The sequence below is a fragment of the Urocitellus parryii genome, chromosome 4 (assembly GCF_045843805.1).
Source record: "Urocitellus parryii isolate mUroPar1 chromosome 4, mUroPar1.hap1, whole genome shotgun sequence".
Classification (NCBI taxonomy): Eukaryota; Metazoa; Chordata; class Mammalia; order Rodentia; family Sciuridae; genus Urocitellus; species Urocitellus parryii.
This window is the reverse complement of record NC_135534.1, coordinates 202,884,432-202,911,817: the sequence shown is the minus strand read 5'-3', so window position 1 is coordinate 202,911,817 and position 27,386 is coordinate 202,884,432. Positions and strand designations below refer to the sequence as shown.

The window sequence follows — 27,386 nt, the reverse complement described above, 5'->3', positions numbered from 1 at the left end:
CCCTCAGGGGCCCTGGTCAAAGCTGGCTGCTCCCCCACAAGCTGTGGGACCCCCGAGAGGCAAGGAGGGGACTTAGCTGTGGGCTGGCCTCCTTCCAAACACACTTCAGCAGCACATGAAGCCGAAGGATTTATTTTCCAACTGTCGCAGGAGGAGCTCCACTTTCTTTGTGAGGGTGGGAGGGGGTGGGAGGGTCCCCATGGTGCGTGAGGGTGGGGCTGTTCCTGCGGGACACAGCCAGAACTGGGGCTGGCGATGTGCACCTTGACCAGGTGCCAAACCAGCGGCCTGAAGGTGGGGTCTCTCGCAATCTGAGGAGGAGGTAAGAGCACCGCCCTCGCTTTACCGCCCAGGAAGTGCCGCAGACCCCCACCACTCCCCCACCCACACTGCAGAAAACAGAACCGGAAAAAACAGGACTCAACAGGGGGGTTGCCCACTGCAAGGTGCCTCTTACCTGGACCTGGCAGGGATCACCCTAGGGAGCCTCCAGTGGGGTGGGGTGCCAGGGACCCCGCCCTGCAGCTCTGACCAAGCCCACATCACCCCAGGACCCCAGCAGGAAGCTCTGGTAGGTGAGGTGAGGGGGCAGCTTAGCCCAGAAGCAAATGCAAACAGGGAGCCCTGGTCCCCTCTGTGAAAATCCAGCAGGGGGTCTGGAGGGAGAACCTGTGTGACAGAGTCACACAGTCTGGAGAGGCTGGGGGTGGGCCAGGGCCACCTGAACTTAGACATTGGTCTCCCTGCCCTCAGTGGAGGGGCTCCTGCGGCCTCCCTCTGGGTGCCCCATTCCAGCCCCGTCCTGCACCCTGGGTCAAGCATGTGACAGTGGTCTGGTCTCTAGTCCCCCTCCTGAAGGGTGGCTAGCTGCTGTTACCCCAGAGCCCCAGGGTCACATCAGGGGAAGTGGCAGACCTAAGTAGGCCTGCCTGACCTCATGAGCCACCCTCCTCTTAACCCTGCCTCCAGGACAGGACACCTCGGTGCAGGTGGAAGGCTGTGTGAGGCATAGTGCCAGAGTTGTGGGTGCCCAGGTTGGGTGCCCTGAGCTACCCTTGGTTGGTGGTGTGCTTCTGAGCACTCTCTGGAGCCTCGGTTTCCTCATCTGCTAAATGGGGGAATCCCTCGCTGCAGGACTGTGGTGGTGACACACACAGGGAGCCACAGTGGCCCCCTAAGCGTCTGCTAATGCTGAGTGGAGCATCTGTCCTCGTCACCCTCACTGGGAGCATCCTTCATCCCAGGCCCACCCCTAGAGCCCAGGACCCACCTTGTCTCCTCTAGGAAGCTCCCTCACCTGTTTTCTGGGAGGTAGTGGCAGAAATAAGAGCCATTTTAAAAGGGGTTGGGAGGATGGGCAAAGATTTTTAAGACATTAACCATGAAGGAAAAGGTAGAAAATGGAATCACATTTATTTTCCTAACTTTTATTCATTAAAAGATACACCCTTACAAGGGTAAAAGGCAGTCCACAGGGTGGGAGAAGATACTGGCACATATGTATGGTGAGAGACTTTCTTGGAGAGTCCATATATAAAGAATATGAGCCAGATCTGACAGTGTGTACCTGTCGCCCCAGCTACTGGGGAGGCCAAGGCAGGAGGATTGCTTGGGCCTAGGAGTTTGAGGCCAAGCCTGGGCAACATAGTGAGACCCTGTCTTAAACAAAACAAGAGGAATAAAGTAAGGAAAAGAAAAATGGGCAGAAGACTTACCAAATCTTCAGTGAAGACACAAGGGACCAGTAAACGTATGTCCATGGGCTGAGTCTCATCAGTCAAGAGGGAAATGCAAATTTCAACTGAAGTGAAATACAACTTCACACCTGTTACCACTGCCAATTTAAAAAAAACTGCAAAATGTCTAGTTTTGTTCAGGATGTGGGGCAACAGGAATGATTACACATAGCTGGTATAAGGGTCAATAGCTAGAACCACATTAGAAATTGGTACAGCCACTTTAGGAGAATATTTGGAAATGTTCACTGACTCTGAAGCTGTGTCTCCTCTGTGTCCCAGCAAGGCCACTCCTGGGTATGCACTCAGCGTCCATGTGCACACACATCCACCACACAAGGCAGTTTCACCAGCCCACTTACCAGCGTCTACGTGTTTTGGGATCAGTAGCACAATGCTTTAAAATGTTTTATTTTTAAATTTTGGAACAGTTTTAGGTTTATAGAAAAATTTCACTTTTCCATAGAATCCATATCACCTTCCCTATTTGTAGCATTTTACAGTACCACTTGTTTTAAAAGTATCACTTGTTTTTATTAGTTTTGCAGTGTCTATGTCTAAAAATGAACCCCTCTTTGCACTATTTCCTTTTAAGTGTTTAATGTAGACTTTCATTATTCCATAAACATCTTAGAAGTTTTGAATAACATTGTGAAATTCTGCAAGAAGTCTTGCATAAATTTCTTTAAAAATTTGTGATTTTATTTATTTTATTTTTGCTCGAAATTGGATTTGAATTGCAAATATTAGTTGGAAAAGAACTGGCATCTTCACATTTAATCCAATGAACAAATATTTAGCAAGGGGCTATTTAGTGTCAAACACTGCTCTATTCACAGTGTACACACCAACAACAAAGGTTCTCACCCCTTCGGAACTTATAATATCCTAGTGGAAAGAGGTCTTAGAAAAGAGAAATATAGTATATCTTTCTGTTAATTTAGATATCCTTTGTCTTTTGAGTGTTCAAAATTTTCATAAAAGTCTTGCTAGATACTTCAGGGCTATTTAAAAGATTCTCTTATTTTCTATTTGGTTGTTGTTCATATAGAGAAATACTATTCATTTCTGGGAGTTGCTTTTCTATCTAGCAACCTTGCCTAACTAACTCTATCATTCTAATAGTTGGTTCCATTTGATTCTCTACATACATGATTATGTAACTTGCTGAGAGTGGTGGCTTTGTCTCTTCTTTTTCAATCCATATACTTTCTTTTTCTTGTCTTATAGCATTGGCTTGGACCTCCAATGCAATTTAATGGAATGGTGGTAGTAGCATCCTTGAATTGTCCCTGACCCGAAGATGGTGCTAATAGATATTGTTGGTATGGTATTTACCAAAAGCGGTCTCTGCACTGGTTGAGGTGACTGTGGAGCCTTCTCATTAGTGGGGTGAATTGCGTGGGTGGACCTTCCAGTGCTGAATATTCTTGCATTCTTAGAATGATCCCTACTCAGTCTAAATGCATAAGTTTTATATATACTGCTAAATTCAGTTAGATAATATTTTATTAAGAATTTTTATACCCATGTTTATAAGAAAAACAGGCCTTGAATTTTTTGGTTCCTGTGAATTGTCTCTATCAGGTTTGGGATCAACTTCTCTCTTGAGATGAGTTGGGCTGCCTTCCTCCCTTCCTTTGTTCTAGAATGGGTTGTATCAGAAGGGACTGTCCTGTCGGGGAGTCTGAGTGAGCTTGGCCACATGATTATTTGGTCCTGGGGATACTGTGAGGGAAAGGGGAGAAACTCTGCTTTATTTAGATCTTTAATAGTTGTTCATTTTTCTTAATTTTGATGTTTTGTATTTCCCCAAATGTTTAATGACATATTGTTACTAAGACTTTTTAGTTAACTGTTAGACCTAGTTATTTCTTATTTTTCTTTCTTGTTTTTTTCCTCCTCTTCCTTACTATTATCACATCTTTTTTCTTATTGTCAGAAGTTTGTCCATCTTTTAGTCTTTTCAAAGAAGAGCTTTCTGTGGCTGTGATAAGACCAGCGATAAACAACTGAAAAGAGAAAGGTTTATTTGGGCTCAGGGTTTCAGTCCCTGGTCACTGGGCTCTGTTGCTCCGGGCCTGTGGGGAGGCAGCACATGGCGGGAGTGAGCATGGGGCAGGTCTACTCACCTCACCGTGGCTGGGAGGGAAAAAGAGGGAGAGGGAAGGGCCAGGGTCCCAGCTGTGAGCCTGTGGCTTAGCTGGAGTGAGTGGCCAGAGAAGCAGGGGGAGAGCTGATGTAGACACTGGTGCAAGGAGGACGGGGCACCTGGAGGGGCAGGCCAGGCCAGGCCGCCCACTCCCCTGGGGCAGGAACGCCACGAGATTTGGTCACTGCTTCATGGCAGTGCTGGCACGAGGCTGGCACCTGAAGGTGCCTACACAGGACCTGGCTGCAAGGACAATCGGGTGCCCTCGTCCCTTGCCATCCCAGGGCTGCTGCTGCAGGGTCCCGTCTCCCTGGAGCCCTGCTCCTCTCCTCCTCCTGGGAAGGAGCCCAGCCCCACTGCCCAGCCCACCCTCCTCTCTAGCAGATGGGTCTGAACCTCTGGGACCTGTTCCAGGAGGCTTGTGTACATACCCTCATGCCACCACCAGGGCCGGAGCTTCCAGGGGCAGAAGGGGTGACCTGGCCCAGCTAACCTGTCAGTCTGTCCTGGGCTCTGGATTGGGAATCATGAGACTGTGGCTTAGGGACAGGTAAACACGGTGGCCATGTGCTTGTGGACCCCCTGATGCTGGTGTGCAGAGAGTGGGAGGGGAAGCCAGCAGATGTCCAGGCAGGCACAGGGCGAGGTGGAGGAACGGTGTGCCCGGGTCTGGACCCGAGGCTCAGCGCCACCCTGCTGTGGGTTCCGGTGCGATTGATGCTTGGGGGCTGTCTGCTCACCCCACCCCCACCCGGGCTGGTGTGAGTGGGTTTTGCCTATGGGCCTGGTGCGCCTTCCTGTGCTTTGGCCAGTGTCTCCTGTGTCCAGGGCCCCCACTTCGATGTGCTTCCCTGGTGTCCCGGGCCCAGCATGTGGGAGGGATCTAGTGTGTCTGTGGACAGTGACGGAACCCTGGCACTCTTTGGGGACCCTTGCAGTGCCCAGGAGATGAGTGCTGAGCTCAGGTCGCCAGTTCTGGCTCCTTCCCACAGAGTCTGGCAAGAACAGAGCCTGCAGGCAGGGACGGCCCTGGCTGGCACGTGGAGCCCAGAAATGCAAAGGTCACTGCTCAGGGAGGCAGAGATGTTGATGGTGACACTCGAGCTGCTGGTGCTCACAGGGGGCTGTGGGTGCCCGCCAGGGCAGGGGCCACCTGGGCCAGCCTGGGGGGTGGCGTCCTGCAGGCAGGTGAGCAGTGGGGACAGCCCTGACGGCATCGGGACCTGCATCCTCGTGGCCAGGTGTGGTGTGACCCCACAGACAGGGCGGGAGGCACCCGAGACGGAAGGGCACCCTGCGTTCCTCGCCGGGGTGCAGCTCTCGGGGCCACCGAGGTTCTTCTGCTTCACAGAGCACCCTGAGGGCTGCTGGGAGGAAGGTGGAGCCCCACACCCTCCTGAACCAGGTGGGGGGCAAGACGGCCTTCCTAGAAGGCTGAAGGCCAGGCAGTGGCCGTGTCCCAAGGAGCCCGGCCGGCCTGTGGGCAGGCTCAGGGCTGGTCACGGGGCGGCCCTGAGAGACACTGACCTCTGGTGGCTGCAGATACAACAGCAGACGGGGAGAGGTTAAAACGAACGTTTATTTAACAAATTATATTAAGAACACAGACAACCACACAGTGAAACTTCCCTGGCCAAGTGCAGAGTTGCCTTGAATAAATATGCAGGAAGAGGGGCCTTCCTCAGGTCCTTGTCTGAGGCCAGTGGTCACACAGCAGCCACGCACCCTCCATCGCGGGGACAAAGCCCAGGCTCCTGGATGAGGGCTGCCGCTGTCCCAGGGGTCTGCACCCAGAGCAGGTGGAGGAAGCTGGGCTGACCTGAGGTTCCAGGCTGCTGGAGAGGGGGCCTTGTGCAGGGGCAAGAGCAAGTGGCCTGCCCCTCCTGCAGGCTCCGGGGTCAGGCAGACTGAACGGAACTCGACGGGCTCAGCTCCACGTGGCTTGGAGGCACGGGGCTCGCTCGGCGGGGCCCTGCCTGCCTGGGTCTCAGAAGCTGCAGGCTGGGAGCCCCCGACATGGCAAGGGATGGAGCACTGCAACGGCAGCCTGGGGAGCCCCTGCATAGGGGTGGCCCGTGCTCAGTGTGTGACCAGCAGGGCCCAGTGACAGCCAGGAAGTCACAGGAATGCAAACAGGGTCAGCCCAAGGCATGTGCTTTTGAAAGGACATTGGCCCAGTGCACCTTGGGGCCAGAGCCTGTCTCTGCCACTTACCAGCCTGTGCCAGGGACAATCTCGGGTTTCCCATCGGCAACAGGCAGCAAAGAACGTGAACTACTAGGTCTTGTTTTGGGGGAGGCTATGGGAGAAAGCGTCTGGACTGCCCAGCAGAGGGCTGCTCGGAACAGGTCAGCCCCGTCCCCCCATGGCCTTCTGAAGCACTCGGGGGCCACCGACCAGTGTCCGTGGTTTTTTCCTACAAAATGAGCTTGGTCGCTGGAGACCACACGGCTCTGGCCATGGGGAAGGGCAGTGCAGGCTGTGATGTCTTCACTGAACTCGGGGTGGGGTGTGGCTGGCATCAGTTCTTGGATTTGGGGTAGAAAAAAAGGCCTCATGATAAATTTGCAAGTGAACCTGGAGCAAGAGACATCTGCTCCTTGTCAACTTTGTGCCATTTGCTAGGTCTCAGAAGACTGAGTTTTCAGGGCGGAGGGCAGGGCTCGGGGATGCTGTGCTCTGGTTGGTCTTCTCAGGGGGGCAGGGTGCTGGGCAGGGACAGCAGCAGCTATGGGACATGCTGGGGGGACCCAAGGAAGAGGCCGTGGCCCTTCATATAGCCAAGGGCATCCTTGTCCCTCGCTTCCAGAAGAGGCCAGGGGTTGGTGGACACAGCATTCCCCACCTAAGACTTGAGAGGCCCCTCAGCTCCTCACCCTGCCACAGTCCTGTGGTCTGCACGACGCCATCGGGGTGGGCGTACACACGCACAAGCTGTGACCCACACGCTTGCCCCTCCTTGTCCACCTCTCAGAGGGCAGGAGCCCGGGTAGGGAGCAGCCTAATGTCTACCAACCTCAACTTGACCTCACCACTCATCAGCTCATGTCACAAGCTTCACAGTCAAGGTCATTATTAAACTGAGTCCATAATGCCATGGGGAGACCTCTCCTACCGGCCAGAGCCCACAGTGTGCCCTCTTCCTGGTGGCCCTGAGGGAGGGTGGCGGTGGGGGCTGTGGCTGCCCTCTCCCTTCCCCATCCCTGACCAGGGATCCTGCTGTCGCCCTGTGGCCTTCCAGGACTGTCAGCGCCGCGGAGACGCTGCCTTCTCCACTGTGGAGGACGAGGACCCCGGTTACCTGCTGGGGACAGTCTCACAATCAGGGGGTGGAAAGAGGTCGAACAACAAAGTAGACAAACCAAAACGAAGTGCAGAGTTCCCTCCTCCACCCTCCTGCGGCCCCGGGGCCTCGCTCCTTTGTCTAGCCTCAAGCTGTGCTGGCCGCTGGGTTCTGGATAAACCACCATCAAAAAGCAGCAGCGGGCAGGTTGTGGGGTGCCCAGGCCCTGGAGCACAGCTGGCTTGTTCTGTGGGTGCTGGCTCCACCCGCCAGCCCTCCTGTGAAGCACCGGCCCGCGGGGGGCCAAGGGCCTTTCCCTGCCTTGTGCTGCCCAGAGGTGTGGGAGGGTCACCTCACAGGTGCCCTTAGGTCTTGGGAAGGGGCCAGGCAGCCACTTGCTGACACACAGAAACGAAGAGGGGCCAAGAGGAGGAGCTGCTGAGGAGGAGGCTGGCCCGCCGCGGGCTGCTGAGGCTCTGGGGGCCGAGGGGCGACGCAGGTGGTGAGGTATTTGGGCCCCCCCGGCTCCTGGCCAGCCTGTCGACTCTCTGGTTCCTTTGGCCTGTGGACCGTCCCTGGAACTTCAGCTGGCGGGGCCTGTACTGACCCAGGGCTGCTGTCCACAGCCCCCTCCATGGCGCCTCCGAAGCGCAGCAAGCCCTCACGTCCAGAGCCCCCTCTGGGGACCCAAAGCAGTCAGACCCCGCGTCTGTGGGCCTGGGGCAAAGCAGGCCCCTGGGCTGAAGTCCTGGGCCCCAGGGAGGGTGCTGGCGACTGTTCTCGGGGTGGATGTGTGGGGCCGAGCTTGGCACCTCCAGTGCCGGGCAGGGACGGGGGACGCTGGCCCTGGCTCAACCCAGGTCTGGGTCAGGGGCTTTCACGATGACCTGTCTCTGTCCGCTGATGCCAAGGAGACACAGCCGGGCTGAGAGCAGCCTGATGGCAGCGTGGCAGTGTCCTCCAGTGCTGGGCACCTCTCATGTGCCTGTGGCGGCCTCGTGGGGCACGTCCTGTAGTCACTGGGTCAGGGCACTGGCCGCGGCAGGTGGCGCTGTCACTGGCTGGAGTGCCCCACAGTCAAGCCCTCTGGGGGGGTAGGGCAAGGTGGGTAGGGTAGGGGGTAGGTGCCTGGTCACTGTCCTCTCCCGGGAAAGTGAGTCCCCCTCTGTGCCAGTGGCAGGGCCTCTGGTGTCCAGTCATGCACTGGGCGAAGAGTCCACAGCTGTCCACAGTGGAAGGGGCCCTCTGGCCTCCCCACCCGCGGTTTCTCAGGGCTGCTGTGAAGTGCTTGGTGTACCTGAGCCTGTAGGTGGGAGGGATATGCTCCCCCCAGCTCTGCATCTCAGGTGGCAGTGAGCCCGGAGGGTCCTATATGAAGTGGCCAGCCCTGTGGCCTTCCGGGGGGGAACGATGGCTTGTGGGATTCCTATGGTGGGTGACGGGAGAAAAGGAGCCAGTGTGCGTCACTGGGCGGCCGGAGGGACTGCCGGGCCCTCGGGGACGACTCCAGCTGGGGGAGGTGTTTGGCAGCACGACTGGTCATCACATGGACAGCTGGGAATGGCTGGTCACTACAGCACACACAGATTAGTCGCAGTTGTGAACAATGTCCCCGGGAGGCTGGGGTCTTGTCAGGCGAGCCAATGACCGGAGGTCACCACTCAGCTGCCCAGGGTCTTGGGTGCTTGTGGGGTGGGAGGTGGAGGCAGGGCTGGGGGCAGGGCGGGCAGGGCGGGGAGCGGCCCCCGCTGCCCCGTCAGTAGTCTGGGCACTGGGCGAGGCGTCTTCTCCCCGCAGAGGCCCCGCTCCTCAGGACTGGGGGGTCTGCTGACACCGGGTGGGGCTGGGCGGGAGTCTGGCCGCGGCGCTCTGCTCCGTGCGGAAGCTGTACTCGTACTGCAGGAAGAGGGCGGGCAGGGCACAGTCAGTCCCGGTGCACCCAGGGGCCCGTGCTGCCCAGGCCAGGCAGGACGCCGGCCAGGCCAGTGCCCGCTGGCAGTGACGTGGGCAGGGGTGTGCGCGCCGGGGCTGTCGGTCTGAGCCGTGTACAGGTGTGAACACACCTGTCAGGTGATGGGCTTGGGTGGTGACAGGTGACAGCTTTCACAGTCCCTACCTGCCTCTGCCCCCGGGTTCTGATACCAATGGTAAACCCGTGTGAGCCACCCTGTGCCAGGCTGAGCACCAGCCTGCTGCCTGGAGGCTGCCCGGCTGTGGACCCCACCCCCTGCCCAGCTGTGCTGCCTGACCTCCCGGAGAAGGCGAGTACCGGGATGGGCGCGGGCTCCTGCAGTTCACCCAGAGGCCAGGGATCTCAACACCCAAGTGAGGGGCGGGAGAGGAGCGCCCACCCTGACAGGTGGCATCCCGGTGCCGCAGGCTCAGGCTGGGTGGGGTTGTGGGGCAGCCTGGAGCTCGCTGGGCAGCTGTGCCCTCGCTCATGTGGGTTTGAGGAACCGGGGCCTGGGCTGGGCCAGTGGTCATCTACGTAAAAAGGTTCAGCCACAGAAAAGCAGTGACGAAGGGCTCCCCAGGGTCACGGCGGAGCTGCTGTTGAACAGAGGGCTACCCAGGATGGCAGCGCCTCAGGACCAGCAGGTGGGCCTGCAGGGAGAGGGCAGCAGGAGCTGCAGCACGCTGTCCGCATGCCCCGGCACACTGGTGAGCCGGCCTCCAGCCTGCTGACCCTGCAGCGGGGAGGTGCAATCACGGAGGATGCTGAGCTGAGGGCTGCAGGGTCCACCCGGCTACAGCCCACTGGAGAAGGGAGGGGACTGCTGCAGGGCTGCGCTGGGGCTGGGGCTCTGGAGCCTCGGAGCCGTGGGGGGCCTCAGGCAGGCCCTCCACTCCCAGGGATGCCTGAGGGTGTCAGGAGGCACAGTAGCTCGGGGCTCCTGTCCCTGGAAAGGAGCAAGCACTCACTGGATCCCTGCCTGCCCATCCCATCAGCGCCCAGGCCTCTTGCTTTCCTGCTTCCTGGCCAGCGCTCAGGTGCCCACCCTGCGTGGGGCTCACAGGCCGCTTGGGCAAGGGCTGGGCTAATGCTGCCACCTGGTGGCTGCTTAGGTACGCACACCGCAGCACACAGAGCTGTTCAGGTCGGCTGCACCCTGGCGTTGACCCTGCACTGGGTGCTGGGACCAGGCACAAGCCCCACAAAGCCCTTGTTCCCAGGGCTCACAGGGTGCCCAGGGAGGGACCCAGACACTCTCAACACAGCCCAGCATGAAGGCCACATCCAAGGGCAGCCACACAAGGATGGGGCCACAGGAGGAGTCAGGTAGCATTTCTCTGGAGCACAGCAGGGGTCTGACTGGGGAAGAGCATGATGGGAACCCAGACCTACTGAGTAGAGGGCCTGGGGAGGTGGGTCCACCAGGATGATGGCACAGCCATTAGCCCAAAAGGAGCGCAGCTCTGCCCCTGGCTGGGGCAGGGCCGCCAGGATACCAGGGAACAGCATGGAGGCAGGGACCTGGGCTGCCTGGCGGGTGGCCTGGCCATGGTACATGAGTAAGCCACGAGTTCACGTTCCCTTTTTCTGACTGCAGCCTGAGCACACAGAGACCCCGAGGGGCCCGGCCATGGGGGCAGCGCACAGACGGCCTGTTCCCCACCCCTCTCCCTCAGGACTTTTTCCCTTTTTAGGTTATCTTGGCTGAAGAAAAGTGCCGCCCCCCCTCCTGTTTTCCCTAACTCCCCAAATGAAATTTCAACATATGTCCCCCGACATAATCCCCCTTAGGCTGCGGATAACCTTCCCACAGACGCTGTCCTCTGCCCAGGATTGCTCGTCCCCACAATGTTTGCCCAAGAGACTAGGCTGCTTCTGGAAGCCCTGTCACTCCCTTGGGCAAACAGTGAGTACCTTTGAAGGTGGATCTGGGCCCAGATCTGTTTACTCAAGACATTAGTCTCCTGCATAAGGAAAACCTGCACTCAAGTACAAACAGCAAATCCTTTTTGAATTAAAAAAATTTTCAATTAAAAAGCATTTGGTTCACAGAGCTGAGTCCAGCTGAGCAGTGCGGAGCCAGGGTGCCCTCTGGTGGGTACAGGCTGCCATTGCAACCACCCCGCCACCCAGGCCTGGCCTCTCCTGGAAAAGAGCTGTCACTGTCAGGGGCTCTGTTGGGGCTTTCCTGGGGGTGGGGTGGGGGCCTGCAAGCCCCAGCTGCCACAGTCCTTTGCCCATCATGAGGCCAGCGCTCCGTCAGCAGGAGGTTTTGACTTCAGCTTCCAGCTGTACCTTGGAGGCTGGGTCACCTCAGCCTCAACCTCGCTGGCAAAAAGGGGTCATCAAACACTCATGAGGGAGCTGTGAGAGCCCAGAGAGTACCCGGACAGTAAAGCCATCTGTCCTGGCTATGCACCAGAGTGGACGGTTCAGCCACAGCCATGCTGAGCCACGGTGGGACGGGGCATTGGCATGTTATGAAATACCAGGTGACTTTAATGGCTAGGCAGGTGGGGGAGCGTGGCCTTCAACAGTAACTAAATACACTGCCACAGGACAGGCAAGGTGCGCACCCCTGGCCCCCAGCCTGCCCCGCCCCCCGATCCAGAAATGACTGCATGGAGCAGAGGGCTCCTGGCAAGACAGGGTGAGGGACTGCTTCTGCCCCCACGCTTTGTGGTTGAGGAAATAAGCCTGGGAAGGATCTGACTTCCTGAGGCCCAGGCCTAGTGACACTGGGGGTCGGTGCTAAGCTGGCTGGGACACTTGCACCAGAAAGTGTCTGTAGCCACCTGTCACAGGATTGCCGTTCAGAGGTGATATGAGCAAGGCAGCTGGCACTGAAGTGGGTCACAGAAGGGCCTGGAGGGAGTGGTCCAGAGGGTAAGGCTGGGGAAGCAGCCGGTACAGGGTGGAGGAGAGTGGAGGGTGGGCCACGCAGTCAGAGGCCAGGGAGGTGATGGCCTGGCGTCAGCATGGACAGGAAGGCAGGAGAGTGTTAGGGTCTGTAAACAAGTCAGGATGGCGCCTGGTATTTTGCCAGGGGGAGTGGTTTGTGAAGTAACGCCAGCGAGCCATTAGGTGTGGAGATTCCTTATTGGTTGACTGCTGTATCTAGTTTATGCTAATTAAGATAAGCTGTGTGGAATGTATATATACCCCTCCTGTCCTACAATACACGGCTCCCACTCCTGCTGTATCAATGTACAGAAGTTGCTCATCACCCCCCTGGTTATTTTGCTGCAGCCGGACTGCGGCAGGTGAGAGTCCATGTGCCTGCGTCCCTGCCTGCCTGGGCTGCTCCATCCCTCCCGTCTCCCAGGTAGCCCCATGCCTGGGCCCCTGCCCACAGTCCTCCACTTGTGAATTCTTAGAGCTCAGCCTCCCCCTAGGCTGAAGCTCAGGGAGCCTCCCAGAGGCTCTCAAGCCGTCTTTCCTTTTCCTGCTCTCAGAAGCCATGGAACTATTTCACAGGCATATTTTGTCCCCATCACCCCCCCCCCAATACAGTCAGTGATAAAACAGCAGCTGGCCCCTGCCTGGTCCGGCAGTGTTTGGGGAGCAGAGGACTGTGGCAAACGGGAGGCTGCCCCTCCCCCAGGAAGCAGGGCTGAGAGGAGGGTCTAGAACTGCTGTCACCTGTGACAAAGCCTGGATAGATTTTGGCATTTTATTTGGTCTCCTGACTTTCCAGAGTTTATTCTTAGAGACCACCCAGGCCAACACCGTGAGCCAGCGGTGCCTCTGGTCTGTGCCTAGAGATAGGAACACAAATCGCATTGGTGCTCGGTGCCACCTCTCACGGGGGAGACGTGCCACCATGGACACGCTCTGGGCTTGTGCAAGTCACTGTGCTATAAGACAGGCCATGCAGGGTCATGCTCAGAGCACCTAGGGCTGGGCCACATGCTGCAGCTGCCACCAGGAATGACCTGCACAAGAACTGACCGCCCAACCAGCTGCCTTCTCTCCTTTGTCCCTTCATCCCGGCTGGCCGTCCACCTACCCCTCATTCAATCTCCTGCTCTGGGCCATAACCCCCAGGCTCTGGAGCCACAGGAGTGGCGAGGCTCCGTGGCCAGCCTGTGTGGCAGCACTCTTAGCAAGGGGAGGGATGCCTCTCCAGACAGCGCCCCTTTAGCTGGGTGTAAAGGACAAGGGGACTCCACCACCTAGGGATGAAGCCTGGTCCAGACAGGGTGGTGCTCCGAAAGGCAGGCGGGCGCCTGGCCCTGCCCTGCAGTAGGGGAGGCAGCCGGGTGGGAGGCCTGGGAAGCCTGCTGGGGAAAAGCCTCTGCGGAGGCTGCCTGGGCTGGCCATGGGGCAGGGGCTCTGGGTCGGCCGCGGGCCTGGGGGTGGGAGTCCCTCATCTGCTCCTACTGCTCTGTGAGACGTGGGTGCCCTAGAGGGAGAGGGGCCCTTTTGCTCTGGAGCCCAGGGCCGTGGGTATGGCTCTGAGACAGACCCTCGGGGTGGCCACCCCCACACATGGGGGGCCCTGGGCTTGGGGCAGGAAACGAGAGGTGAGAGCTGGGAGGACTGGAGCGTGGGGACCTGACTGGGGGGTGGCATGTTTACAGGTCCCCTCAGCCTGGCTCTATGCCAGACAGGTGGCTCCTGCTCAGGAGCTCACAGCAGGCAGGGGCTGGACAAAGACTGCAGCCTGTGCAGCGGATCAAGTGATGACCCCTTCCCTGGGCCCCACGGCTGGGGCTGGGGCTCCTGGCTCCCCTCTCCCCTCTCCCCCTCCCCCCTGGGAAAGCTCTGAGCCACACCCCTCAGGGCCTCAGGAGCCCTGGCTGACCTCCAGCCCCAGGGGCATGGTGGCTCAAGGCAGCTCTAGCTGTGTCCTAACCCCAGGTGGCCTGGTGAGGTCAACCCCCCCCAGCTTCTGCTTGTTCCCCTTCAGCAGGAAGGACATCAGCTGACCTCACAGTGAGGTGCAGGCTCTAGCCCAGACCCTGCCAAAGCTTGTAGCACCCGTTACTCTTGTCGCCTTCTTAACACCACAGGAGCCACGAGCTGCAGTCCACAGCTCTGAGCTCCAGACCTTGCTGCAGGGTCTCCCCTTAAACCAAGGCATCGGGCAACGTTCTTCCCCACTCCCCAGTATTCCAGACACGCCCCAGGCATGAGGGCCATCCCTGCCTCCCCCACGTGCCCCTGGTGCCCCGGCCTCCCGCCTTTCTTCCCGTCCTCCCAGTGTCTCTGGGGAGCTGTGATCCCAGCAGTGAATAAGGCCTCCCACAGAAGGTGGGGCCACGGTGTGTCCCTTCCCTCTCTGGCCCCAGCCTGTACTTCAGTTGCCACAGGAGTGGGCATTTCGGGGTGCAGGCCTGGCTGCTAAGCAGAATCACCTGGGCTCCTGGGCAAACTCAGGTGCCACACCTGCCGAGCCCAGTGCCTGGGGGAGGCCCTGGGATCTGGCTGCAAACCAGCCCGGCCCACCCCCAGGATGGCAGCACCAGGCCTCACGGGCAGCTCCCCGGGGTGCCCTGCTGTTCTCCCCAGGGCCAGGTATCAGGAGACTGCGAGGAGGACAGGTCCCCACCAGTGGGAGGGGATGCTTACCGAGGACAAGGAAAGACACTTGAGAAGGCCACGCATTTCAGGAAGCCAGAGGAAGCGCCCTGGGGGGACTGAGAGCCACTGGGATTAATAAGGACTGAACACGCCTTGCTCCTCCCAGCCCCTCCTGCAGCCTGGAAGGCCCTGCAGACACTGCCCCAGCTTCTCTCCCGGGCCTGGGTGGGCTGCGGCCACTGCCTCTGCTGCTGGGGAGCCAGGCAGGTCAGCCTCCGGCTTCCTCGCTTCAGCGTTCAGAATCGGCCTGAGCAGCACCTGAGTGCAGGCATCCCTCGGGGTTTTCCCTCTGGATTACAGCAGGAAGCACTGGAAATGCTGGTTTCCAGTAATGGTTTCCGGTCGAAGGTGGGGAGCTATGAGGATGCTCTGGAGGTCCTTCCCAGCCTGCAGGAGTCCCGTCTTGTGCTCCTCCGTCATATGGGCCAGGAAACCTTCCTCTAATTTATTTTGGGGCATTACATTACTTGAAACATATCGGGCAAAAGTTTCCAAAGCCGTAAGGGGAGAGAGCGCCTTCTCTGTAGGTTCTGGAAAGCCCTGCCTCCAGGACGTGTGAGCCGCCTTCCGCCCTCCTTCCGCCCTCCCGGGAACCGGGCAGGGGTTCTGCTGGTGCCGGCTCTGCTTCCTCTGCCCCTCCTTGGCCAGCCTGGGCCTCTCACTTGTATGGTGAGCTTCCTGGGCCACCAGGGGACCGCCTATGTGGTGGCTGCTGCCACGAAAACCAAGGGGCAGCGCTGGGAGGGGGTCCCTGGGACCCAGAACTGGGACACAATCCTGCTGCCTCCATGTGCCCAGAGCGGAAAAGACGACCGTCTGGATGGATGGTGAGACATTATCAAGAGCCTCCCTCCATTCCTGACCAGGACGTTTGGGAAAAGAGCAATGAGGGCTAGTTCTTTGGGAAGAGAGAAATGAGGGCTAGTTCTTTAACACGATAGAGAGAGAGACAGACGTGGATGGAGAGCGAACCAGAATGCAGCAGCGCAGGCTGCTAATGAAACCAGAAGCTCCACTCAAGACGGCAAGGCCAGGGGCCTGGGGACTTGAACATGCCGAGGGCAGACAAAGGCTCCTGGAAGGGGGCCTAAGGCTGGGTTTGGCATGCAGCTGCCTGCCTGGGAGCCCAAGGAAAGCCATGGAAACCCATCGGAAACAGAGAGGTCAGCGAGATGGCCGGTGCCCTGTGCACACACGTCACCTGCTGCTCTAGATATGAGTGGCAGAAAACAGCAAGAGAAAAGATCCTGTTGGTGAGAACTACAAAAACATCAGCCTCGGAGGCGGACTCACGAGAGGGAGTCTGTGGAGGCGCCTGCAGAAAACCCTTCTTCTCTGCTGAGCAACACGCGCAGACCGGGGAGGCAGAAGCACACCTGTCCTCGGAGACACGGAGACACGCAGGTGAAACGCCAATCATCCCCCATTAACGGATGCACTCGATGCAGTTTCCATGCAAGTGTAGGGCGGGTTTTCAGACCTCCCCCCAAGAGTCCAAGAGTCCAAGTTAAGCTGGAAGAACAGCCACCCTTCATTTAGGAAAGTCACAGGTGCGGGGCGCGGGGCGAGTAACACTACCAGATATGAAAGGTTATTATAAAGTGGAAAGATCCAACATGTGGCCATAATGTAAAAATAAAGGAGGGCAGGGCAAAGCCAGGAACAACTCCACTGGCCCCGTCACGCATGGGAATATATGATACAGGCGGCATTTAAAAAAGTCAAGGAGGAACAAACTCTAACCTGAAGAACACTGGCTAAGGGCTCAGGATGAACGGAGCTGGCTGCCATCTGACTTCCCAAGGCCCTTCAGACAAATGAAATGGTTGAAGAGTAATTGATATTTAGTACATTAAAATACAAGAGTAGAAGAAAATAGGGCTGAATGTTCTTATAATCCAAGACCAGAGCAAAACACTTAAAATTGCCACAAAAGGTTTCATGAGCAGCACACACCATTAACCAGGAAAAAGACACGGGTTAAAGCACACGTGTGTGCACATGGGTATTTGGAGAAAAGGTGGCTATCTTAAAAACATAAAGAGCTCTTAAAAATGAGTGTGAAAAGCTAAACAATCCAGTACAAAACAACCGGGCTGTGGTCACGAGGCGGTGCGGGAGACAAGCCAGCCAAGGGGCACATGCGATGTTCAGCTTGGCAGCAGTCACAGATTAATAAGGCCTAGCAGCATGTGGAAAGGCCCTTGCGTACCTCTGGTGGGGTCTGGAAGGTGAGAGCCCGAGGCGCACAGGCATGCATGCAGTGAGTGGACTGACTGGGAGCACCTCAGGGGCCAGCCAGTAGGGGCTGCCCAAGCACATCATGGATGACCACAAAGGGGCAACTCGGCGTCTTCAGGTCGGCAAGGTGTACTGGACAGTGGGGTGGTGGGTCACAGGCCCCTGTGCACAGGGTGAGCTGAACGTGTGTGTGCTGTGTGCACTAACACATCTGCAATGTTTGCATTTTTATAAACGTGATGGCTGTACTCGGGAAAACACTAAATATCAAAAAAAAAAAAAAAAACAATTCTGATTGGTGGGGTAGCTGCTTACGATGATAAACTGCTTGCAAGTTTCCCACTATCTAGGGGAAGGCTGGGCCCTGTCTGCACGGGCAACAGCAGTTGCTGGGCTGTGGTCAGTGGGGAGCAGGACGGGTGGGCCCTTGCTCCTTACCAGGGCAAAGAAGGGGCCTGGAATGTCTTTCATGCCATCAGAGGGGCCATTTAATTAATTTGTTAGACTTCTCTTAAAATGCTTTTTAAAATTTATTTTTAATTGGCAAATACTAATTCTGTATATTTATGGCGTTCAACATGATGTTTTGATTTATGTGCACATCATAGAAAAATTCAATCAAGCTAATTAACATATCCATCACTCACCCACGGATCACGTTTTCGTGGTGAGAACGGTGGGTTTCTTTGTTTTTAGCTGAGGGGGTCCAACCCAGCGTGGGCTTTGGGAGAATCTGGGTAGCAGCTCTCATCCCTGAACAGCACATACAAGGGGAGCAGGGCAGGTCAGCTCCCTTTGACTTAACCAGCTTTTACTTAGTGAATAAAGAAGCGTATTTCTACCCCAAACATTCCAGCTGCCTGACCAAAAAAATAAAGCAATCAAGAGGATGCTGGGTGGTGAAGATTCTGAATCAGAACAGAGGGAAGGCACGTTATTATTTCCTGTTGCAATTTAAGACCTGACCACTAGATGGTGCAAAGGGACCACAGATTTTGTAGTTGCACGTAGCCCTCCACAAAATTCGTTAACTGTAATAAGCACAATGAAGGCTTTCCAAAAGTAGAAAGAATAAACAATTGTGTTGGGATCTGAACATTTTGCTTTTATAAAATTGGGACTCTGCCATTTCATTATTGATACAAAAATCTTCTGCCTCACTTTTTTTCCCTACAGAATGTAGATCCCAAATCCACCCTAACCTCGCATTTGAAGAGGCCCAGGCAAAGCGGATATCCAAAAGTTGGATTCGAAAATGCTTTTTACCTTGTGCTGCCAAAGGTAATTTCATTAATTTCACCTCAATGTCGTGACGTAAATGCTAGTGGAATCGGCCCCAAGCTAAATAAGCAATAAGCCCCATTTTTCAACACACAAACACATAAAGATGTCAGCTCAAACTGTTTACTAATTAACACTTAAAAAGACACAAATTAGATATGCGTGGCTAAGAGCAATTATAATCAAGACGAATTTCTCTAGTCATTTGGGAACTGAAAAAAATGCCTAATTGCTGGAACCAATGTTTTAAAAACTGAAATCACGCCAGTTAGCAAATATGTTCATTTAAAGAACATTCCACGTGACTACACTCTTGAGGATTGACTACAAACATGAGAACAAGGAAAATATTTAGGTATAAAATTAAAATTTTAAGCTCCCTTAGATTTATAACTTCTTCATTAAATATGTCTGCAAACAGCAGCCCATAAAAACCTGTAGCAATTAAGTGGTTAAATGAACTGCCTCCCTTGTCAATTTTAAGGGAGTGATTAATACGAGAACGTCCCTTTACTAATTAGACGCTCCCTCGTCTTTGAGCTTTCAAGTCCAATGAAAATGGAGGTTGTCTGCTCACCAGGAAGCGAGGTGGGCTAATGAGTGCTTCCCTCAGCCAGGTCTCCACGCGCACTCTGGAGGGCAGGAAGGGTGTGCGCCACGGCTTCGGGTGAGCGGGCAGCTGGGGGCAAGGGCTCTGCATGGGGCTGGCGGCTCTGACTCCCCACGCCCGTGCATCCCGGGGATTGCTCACTCCTATTTTAAAAGGCTGCAGGTAGTTATGCATGAAATGCACCCGCGAGGCCACTGCCGCCCGACCCATCCTGGAGACGAGGGATGATGAGGTCCCTGAGGGAGGCCAGGCTGGGATGCAGGGCGGGCAGGGCGCTAAGGAGAGGCTAAGTGGCCCAGCTTGGGGGTACTTCAGAGGCTGCCGCCTGGACCGCAGAGCCAGGGAGGCCGGGGATGGCTGCGGGGAATCCATCAGATGGAGAAATGGGGCAGCTGCTTACGAGGGAAATAAAGAGCGGCAGGGAGGAGAATATTTATACACCCGTCTTCTCACTCCGAGGGAAGACGCTTCATCACGGGTCGGCTGCAAAATTACACTCTTCCTTCTCCCGGCCAGAGCAGCTTCCTGGGGCAGTGGTGGACCACGGCCCCAGAGGTCCCTGCTGCCCTCCCGCAGAGCAACATGACTGCTGCCTGGACCCTTGGGGCCCAGGGACAGCTCATAGCCGTCAAGCAGCTGGGGGGACGCTCTGGTGGCTCCTGTGGCCGCGGGGAGGAGCCAAGGTTCACTTCCCCCTCCTGGGGCTTGTTCACCACATCCAGGGCGGACACGGAGCCTCTGTTCTGAGCAGCGGGTACATGTGGGTGACACATGGATGGTGGCTGCTGGAAGGGGGGGCAGACAGGAGGCCTCGAGGCCATCACTGGGAGCTGGGGGTGACGGCAGTGGAGTGAATCTCTTTATTAATCATGGCTTCATTCTTCTTTAACCAGCCACCTCAGAGCACATCCCAACCGCGAGAGGTCCCATCTTTCCAAGGATCGTGGGGACAAACCTGCTCACTGGCGTGTGCACCGATGTCAGATTTCAACATGATCCTCCACGGCTTGTCCAGGAAGCCTAGCTCAAGGTGTGGCATGTACCATGTTGCCCAGGAGATGTGCCCTAGGGTCAGACCTAAGCACCAGATGGGCACCTACCCTGGGCATGCAGATGGGACCTGTGTCCTGTCCATACTGCCTGCACCACCTCCAGTCCATGGAGGTCTCTGTAGACCCCTGGTCTTGGTGCTGACCTGTGGCCCTGGGCTGCTGGCCTGTGCCTGTCCTTTGCTCTCAGGTGTCCCTGGCTGCCTGAGTTGAGTGCCACACTCTCCCCTGAGGTCAGCAGCCTTCTGGGGGCTGAGGGTGAACTGCCCACCACAAAAGGGCGAGATCTTGTCCCCTGCCACGTGCTTCTCAGTGCCAGGCAGCTCAGTGGTCCTGGCTGGGTGGGTCAGAAGGACGGGGCCTGGCTGGAGTTTACCTGAGGCTCTCCTGCTCAGGTCCCACCCACAGCACTCAGGGCCGACAGGGTCAGGGGCTTCTGAGGTCATGGGGTGGGATGGGGCTTGGGATGAAATTCAGAAACGTCCCCCACCTGCACAGGGTGGCAGGAAAGCAACCTGGCTTGGGGCTAAAGGGACAGAATGATAAGCTGCCTTCGGGTGGACAGGCTACTTCCACTGAAGTCCTGATCCCCTTGAGAGGATGTGGCGTGTTCAGCCAGGGTCACACTCAACCCCACCCTGCCCCGAGTGCTGGGACCACCAAGCAGTCCCACTGGGCAGGTGGCTTGACTCCTTGAGTCTAGTGTCCTGCAAGGTGGGAGGACATTCTGCCCACAGGGCAGCCTAAGGCCTCTCCTGCCTGCCGAGGACGCTGGGCAGACATGGGAGGCGTCTGGGTGGACAGGAAGCCACAGAGGTCGGGCATCTGTGCCTGGGCCCAGGGGCAGTCTCCCACGTATTTTTCTGCATTTTCTTCCTCATTTATTGGCCTTGGTTTAATAGTGTCAAATACACGGGCTTCAGGAGCAAAGCAGATTTCTAAGCTGAGGTCTTGGGGCCCCCAACCGAGGCAGCCGGACTTGCTGGGAATGGGAAAAAAGGGGCAAGAAGAGCAAACCATCTCGGGGACACCTGCTGCCCTAGGCCCGCACAGCAGGGCCCGAGAGCAGAGGCCCCTCCTCCGTCTCCAGCACCCCTCCTCCGTCTCCAGCTCCCACCGGCCGACAGGCCCCTGCGGGTTCTCTGTGGGCGGGGGACGGCTGAGCAAAGAGCCTCCCCAGAGGGTACCAAGGACTATCCAGCGGTGGACACTGGAGTCTGCTGAGCCCGGGCTGCAGCGCTCGCCGTGCTCCGTGTTGCCTGGTCCCCACCGTCCAGCGCTCCTGGCCTCCCAAGCCCAGATGTGCTCTTCTTTACCCATCAGTGAAGATGAGGAATACGGCGAGGATTTGTCAACTGGGGTGACTCTTGGCGGCCAGCAGCTGGGCGTGTGCCCTGAGGGGCTGGCTGGATGCTGGGGGTGATGGAGACCACACAGGTCACAGCTGCACTGCTCCAAGCCACACAGGCCGTCTCAGTAAAGTGTATGAGTACTGTGAGCTAAGTGTCCTTGTCACCATCCCGACTTTACAGCAAAGGGAACTGGGGCTGGCAAAGCTCGGGTGGAAAGGTGAGGTCGAGCTGGGCCTGCTCCAGGAGCCTCCCCACCCCCGGGCTTTGCCTCAGGGGCTGCCACACCCATGCAGTGACCTGGTGACCTGGCAGCACTGAGGGGAGTGAGCTTGCTGTCCTACCACATGCCCTGGGCCCTCCACTGGCCTCTCCTGCCCACCCCATCCCTGCCACTCAGCTGCCCAGCCAGGGCTGGAACCCAGGCGGCCTGGCCTCTGAGACCAGTTGTCCCCATCAGCCAGAGGATCTCCTTACAGGGACATGGACCCACAGACCCTAGCCTCATGGAGAAGAGTGGGTCTCAGTCTTGTCACTTGGAGCCTCGAGTCTGCCAGTCGGCCGGGGTGAGAGGTGGGGATGACGGCACAAGCCGGAGCCCAGAGCTGTGACGTGGCAGGTACGTGGGGGCAGGACAGCCGGGGACCAAGGCACGCCGCTCCCTCCCCTCAGCACCCCCCAGCACCCCCCAGCACGGTCTTCCTGCGGGGGCTCACTGGGCGGCCTTCTCACAAGGCCCCGCGGTAAGCTCTGTTGTTCTCCCCTTTGAACAGAGGGCAGGGGGCTGGTTCACATGTCTGTCCGCTGGACCAGACCGTGGCCTATCTTAAAGAGCCCAGGTCAGGCCCTCCACCTACAGCTGGAGCAGGCCAACCTTAGAGGCCTTCCGTGCACATCCACTGGGCCCCACACAAGATGGCGTTCATACGCAGGTGGCCCCTGGAACCACCATGGCCGTCTGCTTTTGAGAAGGGCAGACAGGAAATTCCATGTGCACCTGCCTGTTTAATGCAGTCGCCAGCTGTTTTTTTTCCTAAGTTATCAGAAAAAAACAACCCCCCCCCAAAAAAAAAAAAAACCTATAGGTGACAGTCGGGTTGGTTTTTATGATTTACTGAAAATCAAAGACAAAGGGGGAGTTTTTTGTTTTGTTTCTGCTATGACAGGTTTAGAAATTTGTTGTACTACATTGATTCAATTTTCCTTGATTTCAGCCATCTTTCAATAATGCAACCTGCTTTTGCTAGCTGCGTACACTGGAGAAAACCCCAAGGAGCGGAGAATATTGAAATGGTCCTACCATTTCCATCTTTGAGACAAATGTTCCTCTCCGAGGAGAGCTGGCTGCACCACGTGGCTGCTTCACAAGCTACGAGACAGAAGGGGCGACGCACACGCTGATGCCGTCTCATGAAAACAGGAAGGAACCGGCAGGTCTGGCCTCCAGTCTGATGCCACCATCTCAACCCCGTCTCCTCAGAGCCGCGCCTGGACTCTAAGCCTGGACGGCTTCCTTTTTTTTTTTTTTATTAGAAAAACACAGAACACTCCCAAATCAGGCTGCCAAATGAGGTCTAATTCATCAAGCACAAGGTACCCTGATCCCTCCTTTGAGTCATAAAGAGGTCTGATCACTTCCCTAGGACTCTCCTGGTGGCATATAGTATAACAGGGAGAAAGAAAGGTCAACCCCATGCCGGACCCTGGCCTCTACCTTCACTGAGCTGAGACATTTTAAACAGTGAAGCTGTGCTGACAGCTCCCTTTGTTACTTAACACCTTTAATTTACACATGAAGATGGGATGTTGGTCATATTTGGCTGGAAGAATTAAGTACATTAAAGTGAGTAGTCCAGGCACGGTGGCCACACCTGTAATCCCAGCTACTTGGGAGGCAGAGGCAGGAGGATTGCAAGTCCGAGGCCAGCTTGGGCAACTTACACCCTTTTTCAAAATAAAAAGGGCTGGGAATATAGCTCGGTGTCAGAGCATTCCTGGGTTTAATCCCATTAATGAAGGGGAAAAAAGTGAGTTATTTTACTTTTTTCTAATAGATTTAAATAATATATATATATATATCTTTTTTTTTTTTTTTCTCAGAAGGGCATCCTGCACCGGCTGTTCCCAGGGCAGCCCACAGATCCCTTGCGGAGGGTATACCCTGTGGTGGACCAAGCTGGCCTGCCCTTCTCTGGGTAGCCTACTTACCTCTTTCTCAATTTCTGCTAGAGATTTGATGGTGATTCCCAAGAGATCAAAGGGCTGCATCTGAAAACAGATCAACAGCCTTTTAACCGGCTGCAAAACACGGCTTCACGTTTGCACCTATGGGTGTCAACTGGAAAATCTTGAGCTACGCTGTGGGAACCCGCATGCCTCCACCTCTTCCTCACAGGACTCCACAGTTGTCAGGGGGGCACAGGGATGAGTAGTGGGGTGCAGGGTGGCCACAGAGAGCAGGCATGGCCCTGAGCTGCAGGCTCACTGCTGGGCCACCCAGGCGCTCACGGCCTCCGGAACAGTGACAGTGGCAGAGGACTCTGCCTCTCTTCTCCCACATTCAGAGGAAAACGTGGGCAGAGCTAGAGCTGTGGGGCTGGGGGTGTCACCAGAGATCACCCTGACCCACTGCCCAGGGTGGCAGTGGGTCCTAAAGATTTCCAGGAGTCCGTGGTGTCTGGGGCAGGAGCTGGGCGGTTCCGGGTCTCTGGAAACAACTGCCACCGACTATCATTTGTGAACTCAGTGGTGGTGAGAGATGATGACACTGCATTTTAATGGGAGTTTCTATAATTTTGTGAAAATAAGGACTTTAAAAAAAATTGCTGGCTTTTCAGCGTGAAAAACCAAACACACAGGCAATGAGCGTCACAGATACCCACGGGAGACTGGGCTGGATACGGAGGAGCCCTCTGAAGCCCCCGGTCCACGTCCCTTCAAACCCTGTCAGCTCTGTATTTCTGAGAGGGACACAGGGCCCAGCCTCCTGGAGTCCAGGCCAGCTGCTGGTGGCCTGGGAGGAGCAGGTGGGCCCGGAGAGTCACCCAGAGAACCTGGGGCCTTTGTGGTTCTGACCTGCGGCAGCCTGCAGGGGGCAGAGGTGACGCCCACATGGGCTGCGGGGACTTCCTGGGTGGTGGTAGCAGGAAGCCAGCTCTGGAGTCTGAAGACCCAGATGCAGAACCAGCCTCTGGAAATCCAGTGCAGATGTTAGGGTTTGGGTGTGAGGTGTCCCCAGGACACCTGTGTTGGGCAGCAATGCGCGGTGAGGTGCCTGGGTGGCGAGAGCTGAGACGCTGTCAGTCCTTCCTAGCTTGAAGGAATGGGGGCGGGGCGCGGCTGGGGAGCTGGGCCACTGGGGCGTGCCCTGGAAGGCAGCAGCTGCCCTGTGTTCCCGCCTGTCTCTCTGCTTCGCGGCCACCATGAGGTGAGCAGCCCCCTCCCCACACCTTTCCGACACCATGCTCTGCCTCCTCTCGGGCCCAGAGCAACGAAGTTGGCCCACCATGGACTGAACCTCTGAAACCATGGGCCCAAAATAAAGCGTTCTTTCTCCAGGCTGAGCTTGTCCGGTATCTGATCACAGCGACCATAAAGCTGACTACCAAACAGCTCAGGCCACTCTTCATTTCCTCACCTGGTAGAAAGTGGCTTGGGCCCGGCCTCCTGGCCAGGCCACTGTGGGGTTAAACAGCAGGAGTGCTTGTGGCCTTCAGTGCTCGCTGAGCCAGCAGCAGCACAATCACAGGGGCAGGGGCTTGGGACAGGGCCACCAAGTTAGACACCAAGAGCCCCTGGGGCTGCTGTGCCAGTAGTCCCAAGAATGCCTGGCTCTGTCTGCGCTGCCAGCCTGCGCGCATGAGGACGGAGCCGCCTGCCTGCACCGCCAGGGTCCAGCAGGGGTCCAGCTGTCGCGTCGTTAGGCCCTAACTACCCACTAAACTTCCCGACTGGAGCTGGTGAGCGGGCAGCGGGCCTCTCCAAGGAGCTGTGGGAGAGGCGCCAGCATCTCCATGGCAACGGGGCCCAGTGGAGCCGCGGAAGTTACTCGAGCTCCGCGTGTCACGTCAGGAGCATTTTTCAAGATTAAGCTGCTTACCAGAAGGGTTCAGAGGAGGCCTATTATATTTCATGAAAATGGAAAGTACAGAGCAGGTCAAATTGCAGGCCGGGTGGTTTTAAGCTGGCTCCAAGAAAAACAGCGAGGGGCTCTTTAGCGGGTGCCCAAACTGGGACTTCGATTTGGAGCTACTCAAGGCAATCTTCTAGAGAAAGCATAAAGCCAGAAACAAGTTTACCAAACTGGTGTGGGCCATGCCTGCTGCCATCCTGGGGCTGGGGCATCTGCTGAGAGGGTCCCCAGGAGGGCCAAGCAAGCGGGCAGCCCAGCTCGGGCTCTTGTGCACGGCAGGTGCCTCTCACGGTCTGAATTGTGGCCTCCAGTCTCAGCCAGCTCACTCAGTCTGTCCCCCAAGAGGGCTGGGGAGTGGGAAGACCTTGGCCAGAGGTGCTCTGCACCCTCGGGGGCCTCAGAGCCAGAGCAGAGTACAGTTAGACCAGAATGCAGGAACTGCAAGGGGGGAGTGGGGAGGCTCTTTGCTACAGGAAACCATCATCATTAAACAAAAAAGAACAAAAATTACTAAGCTGAACACAGAAAACGACCTTCTCAACCCGAGAAGTGTGCCTCAATTTGGCACCACCTTTGAAACGAAAAGGCTCCCTGTGTGCCAGCCTCCGCCGTCTCGTGCCCCCGACTCCCAGGTCTCCCCACGCCTTCCTTCCACCTCTCAAGCACCTCAGGTGCAGGAACCAGCCAAAGGGGCCCAGGGGGGAGCAGCGCCACCCCAGCTCTCAGGAAGCTCCTTGGGTTCCACGTGTAGGCAGAAGGAATCTGGGGCAGGAGTGTGGGCATGCCTGGAACAGCCCGAGGGAGACGCCAAGGCAGAGGGGCTTCAGAGGGTGGCAGAAGAAGGGGCAACTCGGCACAGGACTTACACTTTCTGGAACACAGGAGAACTTCTCTGAAATCATGAAAGGCACACCATCCATTGCTGCAAAAGAAGAAAGGAGAGAAAATGGCATGAGGCCACCACCAATGTTCACTGACGTCACCCACAGAGGGTTCGAGTGAGCCCGAGCAGGAGCCCGGCTCCCAGGACCACGACTGGAGGGGACAGGCACACAGGCACCTCCAGCCCCCAGCTGGAGGTCTAGACAGCCACTCCGCCCTCCACCCGGGGTCTCTCCAGGCTGTCAGTGGTGGGAGCCACCAAGGGGCTGACAGCAGGGAGGGGACACTCAGCAGGGAGGGGACAGTGCTGCACTCTGGGAGGTGTGTGTTGGCTAGACGTCTGAGCGGAGCCAGTGTCTCCCCAGGCTGCTGGGCTCACAGGTAAAGCCTCGCTGGAGGAAAGAGGGGCTCTGGAGTCGCTGACTGGGCACAAGTGCCAGCTGGGACTGAGTGAGCAGCCGAGGTCACATGTAGAAGAGGACAGCCCCCAGCAGAGGGTTTGGCAGGCAGGGCGCATGTGTGTGCACACAGGCTGGGTACTGTCAATGACCCTTGGTCACAGTCCCGGGCTTCAGGGCTGAGGCAGGCTGTTAGTCTGATTTTAACAGGACCCGAGGGCAGGGGCGTGGACGGGTATCCAGCCGTGAGGGGACCAGGCCCAGAGGTGCAGTTCCTTTCCTGAGTCCTCCCCACACTCCACCCGCCCTGTCCCCAGCTCTCACTGTCAAAGGCACGGGGAGAAAGCACAGCGTCTCTGCTGGCCCTGCGTCATGACAATGGCAGAGCACTCGGTGGCCACACTGCCACTGGCCACCTCACCACATGGGGGTGGCCACGAGGGACACAGTGACAGGGGCTTCCTGGAGAGGGTGTTAAGCCCAGGGGCTGCTGGGAGGAGCCTGAGCAGCCAGGCCATGTAGCCAGGCGGTGGCCAGGATGGCGGCCTTGCCAGGGGCCATGACTTTAGAAGAAATGGAGGGAGGGACAGACGCCTTGGTGGGTGGGTGCCCTGGGAAATGACATCCTCCGCTCCCCCAGGGTCTCCTCTGGTAGCCAAGGGCTGGACAATCTTTCAGTTCCAGGAAGGAAGAGCAGCAGACGCAGAAAGAAGGAGCGCGGAGGAGGACAGGA

General features: G+C 56.9%; 1 protein-coding gene across 3 annotated transcripts in view; it reads right to left on the bottom strand.

Moving 5' to 3' along the window:
* Positions 1-5,471: 5,471 nt before the first annotated feature.
* Positions 5,472-27,386, bottom strand: part of Mvb12b (multivesicular body subunit 12B) — a 164,512-nt gene continuing 142,597 nt past the window's right edge. Inside the window, exons 8-11 of one of the 3 annotated variants that reach the window (XM_026386449.2) lie at positions 26,240-26,295; positions 23,450-23,509; positions 22,542-22,610; positions 5,472-9,067 (exon numbers count right to left, since the gene is read on the bottom strand). In XM_026386449.2, coding sequence (XP_026242234.1) covers positions 8,981-9,067; positions 22,542-22,610; positions 23,450-23,509; positions 26,240-26,295 — 272 coding nt within the window. In that variant the 3' untranslated portion in view covers positions 5,472-8,980. Of the gene's footprint in view, positions 9,068-22,541; positions 22,611-22,689; positions 22,755-23,449; positions 23,510-26,239; positions 26,296-27,386 lie in introns of those variants that run through there. The other 2 variants (XM_026386450.2, XM_026386451.2) reach the window with 2 other exon arrangements.